The sequence below is a fragment of the Sorex araneus genome, chromosome 7 (genome assembly GCF_027595985.1).
Source record: "Sorex araneus isolate mSorAra2 chromosome 7, mSorAra2.pri, whole genome shotgun sequence".
NCBI classification, from domain to species: domain Eukaryota; kingdom Metazoa; phylum Chordata; class Mammalia; order Eulipotyphla; family Soricidae; genus Sorex; species Sorex araneus.
Window position 1 is genome coordinate 45,047,757 of NC_073308.1, and position 6,000 is coordinate 45,053,756.

The window sequence follows — 6,000 nt, forward strand, 5'->3', positions numbered from 1 at the left end:
TAAATGAAGTTAGAGTCTTTTCTTAGGCTATTAAAGTTGTAATTCTAGAAGAGACCTTTTGTTTAATAGTACTGGTACCTTTTGGAAAATTAATTTAACTTCATCTGACTTTGAATATTTCTCAAGAATTATATGATTATCATAATCATTCACTTATTCAAAAACCAAATTTTCTTTTTATATTTGCTATTTTTGCTAATTTTCTTCAGTATGCAGTGTATTTAATTTACCAATAACTAATTTAAATGACTTACCAAGAAAAAGTATGCATATGGTTTGAACTAGAGCTAGCACTAATCTAAATATGGTACACACACAGCTTATGTTGGTTATGTTATTATTTATAAAATAATATTACTGACTTCTCTTCCAGGAGAATGACAACACACCAGAGTGCCAATGTGAGGAAGAACAGGCATCTTGGGAAGAAACTTTCAATGTTGCCAGTGAGTATCATAGAATGTAATATCTTCAATAGAGAAAGTCTGGCAAGTGAAAATTTTTATTTTTAATTTTCCAAATTTACTACAAATATTTCATGTTTTATGACCTTGTATTGCTATTACCTTCTATGTTTCAATAACTAAATTTGAATTTGCTGCCATTACTTTTTAGAACTAATATATCTTTTATAGTTAAAATTAGAATAGGTATTTTTAGAATCACAGAAGACTTCTTAATAAGTTAGCAACTGATAATCAATGGGAATATTTCTTCTGTTTTGGGTCACTTTAAGCATAGTATAATCATGGGTGGAGTGCCAATTGCTATAATAGATGATTTTGTACTGGAAGGGAAAAGGAATGTAATAGCTCAGTTTTGTACTTGGAAGGGAGAAAAGGAATGTAATAGCTCAGCTATACATTAATATTTTAATATAGTCCTAACATTGATATTTTTGCTGAAGCTCATGTTTTTAAATTTACAGATACCTCTATTTTGATCATTGTTCTTTTCCTGGTTTTAATTGGTGTTGGGGGTACTGCATTTTTAATTCGTCACCAAAAATTGAAGCAAGTTCAGAGGTAGGTCTGTACTTTCTTTGTGCTACAGGTGGCCATCAATGAGATTATATAAATAAAAATCACCAGCAATATACGACTTTCCATAGAGTATAAACCTTTTGCTAGAGGCCAAGTAACAGTAGTAAATCAAGCTTTTATATGCTCTGCATTTTATATACTCTGCATTTTACATGCTCCCATTTAAATGCTTATACAAATGGGTTTCAAACATTTTTGCACATTAGGATCGCAAGGTTGTGTACATGCATGTGTGCCTGTGCAGGTGGGCACACACACACACAAACATACACATACACATACACACATACACACAACATTTTTGTTCCTCTATCAAATTTTTTTGTAAGATAGAAATAAGTATTTGAAAATATTTATTGTATGTTTTATATTAAACGTGAACTTATCATAAACTTTTGTCAAAATGCAATTTTAATAGCCCACCTAGAGAAACACTGGGAGTGGAGAATAAAGGATATTTTGGTGATGAGCCACAGGTAAGAAGTGAGCCAATCTTCCTGGATATCCATCATCTCCAAGTAAGAAGTTTTCATTTTCAATAGTTAAATAACAGTCAAGAAATCATTTAGGAGAATGCAGTGGTTAAATAAAATACTAATTTGGTATGGTATTGAAAGAATTACAGATATAAATCATACTTCAATCCACTAAACCAAGCCTCAATAAAGAGCTAAGAATTTGGGTCAGACAAAACATATTCTAAAAATTGTATTAGAAACAGAAAAAGACAGGGAAAATCCCCAATTTGGAAATCAGATAACAAATTCAAAGGAAAAGGAAATTATGAGACAAGGACAAATAAAAATAGAGAATTAACAGAGAAGGGTAGAAACCGAGGTCGGAAGAAGAGAACGGAGAGTAATGGGGGAACAGGCATCAGGGCTTCAGTTATACGATTGATATGAATGAGTGGTATAACCGTATATCCAAAACAAGACAGCAAAACTGAAAACATGAGATCTAAGCTGTAACCACTGAAACTTTGTGATGTGCCTGTCAAATGGACTGGGGGGAATGAGTGAGATTGAGGTGGGGAGGGAATATGGAACTCTGATGGTGGGATTAGTGTTGAAATATTATATGCCTAAAACTCAACTACCAATAACTTTGTAAATCAAAAACTTTTTCAAAGGGGAATTAGAAAGTATTTTAAAACATATGAAAAATGTAGAAAATGACAAGAACTAAAGAACAAAACGTATAGTACAAAATTCTTGTTTGAAAAAAAAAACTAGAACGATAAAAGTAAAATATAGCTATCCATCCAAGAGATTTTCTTGATTAGAAAACAATTTCTTTCCTCCCTTCCTCTCTTCTTTTTCTTTCCCATCCTCCCTCCCTTCCTTCCTCCCTCCCTCCCTCCCTCCCTCCCTCCCTCCCTTCCTTCCTTCCTTCCTTCCTTCCTTCCTTCCTTCCTTCCTTCCTTCCTTCCTTCCTTCCTTCCTTCCTTCCTTCCTTCCTTCCTTCCTTCCTTCCTTCCTCCCTCCCTCCCTCCCTCCCTCCCTCCCTTCCTTCCTTCCTTCCTTCCTTCCTTCCTTCCTTCCTTCCTTCCTTCCTTCCTTCCTTCCTTCCTTCCTTCCTTCCTTCCCTCCTTCCTTCCATCCTCCCTTCCTTCCTTCATTTTGGGGCAACACCCAGAAATATTTAAGGCTTATTGCTTGCTCTATGCTCAGGGGTCACTCCTATCAGTGTTCAGGGGACATTAGTCATTAAAGGCAAGGTCAGAATTTTGGCCATTGTACAGAGACAAACTCCCACTCTTGTTTTATGTGTAGTTGCTTCATTGGTGAGTCTTAGACTTCTCAATGACAAGAAAAGGGCCTATGAAAGAATTTTTCCATGTATTTTAATACTTTTATTCAATATTGCATAGGTTGCTAGAATTTTATTTTGAGGACCTGGAAAGCAGCAATTCTTGGTAAAAACTAATTATAAATTAATAGTATCTCTTTTCACTAGCAAATAAGTGCTGAGTCTGTGGAGATACCTTCAACCAGTTTTTCAAGTCCTCACTACATCACACTGGTATGGTCCCTGTATCTGTCCTCACTCTTGGTTGTTCTATTGTGTTCTGTTTCAATTTTTTTTTTGTTTTTTACACCATCTAACTAATTGCTGTTTACTTTGAAATGTCTGATGATGTTTTATGGCTTTCCCAACTGAAGCGGAAATAAGACATTTCCTACTTTGTGCAAGTGCACGATCCATTTAGGTTACTTAAAATTCTAATATTGAATTCATTATAAATTCATGTGAGTTAGCTTTGATTATTATATTCATATTTTATTGATAATTTAAAAATGATAATATTAATTATTATTATTCACATTTTACATATTATAATTACTGAGTTCATTGGCACCACTAGATGCTTTCCCTGAAATGAATGTTTCACTCACCCACCTTAATCGCAGTCCTGGTTCTCGTGGTTCAGATTCCAAATATGGCTTCTACAAAGGTTGGGGTGATATGAAGGCTTTCCACTAGGAAACTGAGGAAGAGGACACAGTGCAATCCTTCTTATTCAGAATCAGTTGCCAGAAGCACCAAGAGTCTAAGCTAATACGTGTCTAAAGAAGCAATTATCTTGTTGCTTTTGTTACTAATAACTAAAGTGGTGTGATTCTCCCAGTCCTCTGTGTCCTGACTTTTTTTTTGCTTTGTGGGTCACACCTGGCAATACACAGGGGTTACTTCTGGCTCTGAGCTCAGGAATTACTCCTAGTAGTGCTTGGGGGACTATATGGGATGCTGGGAATCAAACCCAGGTCAGCCGCAAGCAAGGCAAACACCCTACCCAGTGTGCTATAGTTCGAGCCCCTAAAGTGGTGTGATTAAAGAAATTTTTAGTCTGTGGTTACAAGAATACTCCCATTTCAAAAGGGTCTCCAGAAGGTATACATCCCAGATAGATAACATATCTTACTAAATCAGTGCTATAATATTTGTGGGTTTTACTGGGATTTTAGAAGAGATTATTTGAGTGGAAGCTCTAGCACTTGAAAATGTTTGTAATTTTCTTAGCTATTATTACATTGTTAGAGAAAGTCACAAAATAATCTACAAGCAAAAATGTGTTCAGTTACTTCATTTAACCAGATCTATACCCATCCTCTCCTTAACCCATAGTAAGCTATAAACTAAGATTGATAAGGGATCAATAAGAGGTGGTTTATGTGAGAAAATATGTATGTGCTCATGGTGTTTGTGCATCATTGTGTGTGTCTTCAGTGCAGTTCTTGATTCAACACAATTTATTTGTCACAGAAACCTGGAAGTAAAGATCCAAGTGCAGTGGCAGATCCCAATCAAAGTGACAGAATGGTAAGTTCCCTTGTAAGTTCTCTTAAATGTTTCAAATATTAGCATTCTTTTGTTTCCTTTAGTAATTCATTGAGATATTCTCTATTTTCATGAAAAGGACACAACATTTGAAATAGACTTCACTGATAAACTAAAAACCCTAATGAATAATCAGCAGAGCATTAGACCAAGAGTTTTCCATTTGAACAAATAAACAAGCAAAGTTAGAGCCAAAGTTTTCATTCATTTTCAGAATTTAAAAAAACAAACATCTTTTCTCAAACTTTTCTAAACAATGATTTCATTAATAAAATACTTTATTTAAACACCATGGCTTACAAAGTTGTTACGACCTTTCAGTGTTCCAACACCAGCCCCACCAGTAGAGTGACTTTCCCTCTACCATTGTTCCCATTTTCCCAACCAACCCCCAAGCTTGTCCCCTTAGCAGGCTCACAATATTTTTCATTGCTTGTTAAAACTAAATGGTTGATAGAATTCTCAAAAAATTATTCATTAAAAGAAAATTTGTGAAAATTATAACATCTCACTATGGGGTTGTTAAAAATCCCTCTCTGAGGATTTAATTTGTTGGTTGCTAGTTGAGCCTTTTTTTTGTTCATTGAGCTTAGTTAGCTTTTACAGTACTTTGTCCTCTAATTTGGTGCGCTTCTACTGGAGTTTCAGTCCTGTGGAACTAGGAGCTGTACAGAAACTTCAGAATCTGTAGAATGGGGCCAATGAGTTGATATGGGTGTGGCTGTGGGAGGTGGGCATGGCTGATGGGCTCTGAAAGTATGGGGTGGAGGGTGAAATGCCCACCCTCATTCCAAGAAGGCCCCAGAGTTCTCAGCCTACACAATAACATACCTGGAGCTTTTGCAGTTTGGTGTCTCTGAAGAGGTTATGGTGATGGTAGCATTGGGCTGTTGGTGTGGAAGCAGTAGCGGGGTGTGGGTGCAGCAGCCAGGGGTTAAGGGGCAGGGGCTAGACACACCTCCTACCAAAGGCGTGCTTCCAACTTTTCCTGACCTTAAAAATCATCCTTGTGTTCTCATAACGTTTTGAAACATTTGAATTATTGTCTATTAGAAAATTCGTCTAAAAATCATAATCTTTGGGGGACAAAATTTCAAAAATTTATTTTAATTGTTCATGCATCCATTACTAAGTTTTTCAAATGTACTGGATTATTTGAAGCTTTCTTCCATGCAATATTTTCATGTCAAATATTTTCATAGTTGAAATGGAGAAGGAAGGATATTTCTAATGCCTCCTTCACTCAAGAGTCACGAACCTGCCTCAGGCTGAAGAGTGGAGACAATCTTTAGTGCAAACAAACTGTTGTCACATAAAAGAAAACAAAATTGCTTTCTTTCTTATGTGATGGGCTACTCATTTTACAGGATCTGTTTAATTAGCCATAGTTGAAGAAATCTGGAAAAGCGTGAAAAACTCAGCACAATGGAATCATAAAAAATAATTCCAACCAGTTACTATAAACAAGTAACTAAAATGCAGCATGCATTTAACATTTACAGAAAACAACTTTTAACTACCTGTTTCTATTTAGAGCTTGAAATTGGATATTCAAAATGGCTGTGCAAGGCTAGGCTGACGATTTGGAATGCAAGATCTTCACAACTTGCCCTGG

General features: G+C 35.8%; 1 protein-coding gene across 1 annotated transcript in view; it reads left to right on the top strand.

Moving 5' to 3' along the window:
- The window catches only part of ADAM7 (ADAM metallopeptidase domain 7), a 65,052-nt gene extending 59,638 nt beyond the window's left edge, over window positions 1–5,414 (top strand). The window contains exons 18-22 of the mRNA XM_055144223.1: window positions 374–446; window positions 929–1,025; window positions 1,462–1,561; window positions 4,311–4,367; window positions 5,232–5,414. Of these exons, the coding sequence (XP_055000198.1) occupies window positions 374–446; window positions 929–1,025; window positions 1,462–1,561; window positions 4,311–4,367; window positions 5,232–5,414 (510 nt within the window). The remainder of the gene's footprint in view (window positions 1–373; window positions 447–928; window positions 1,026–1,461; window positions 1,562–4,310; window positions 4,368–5,231) is intronic.
- Window positions 5,415–6,000: the final 586 nt, after the last annotated feature.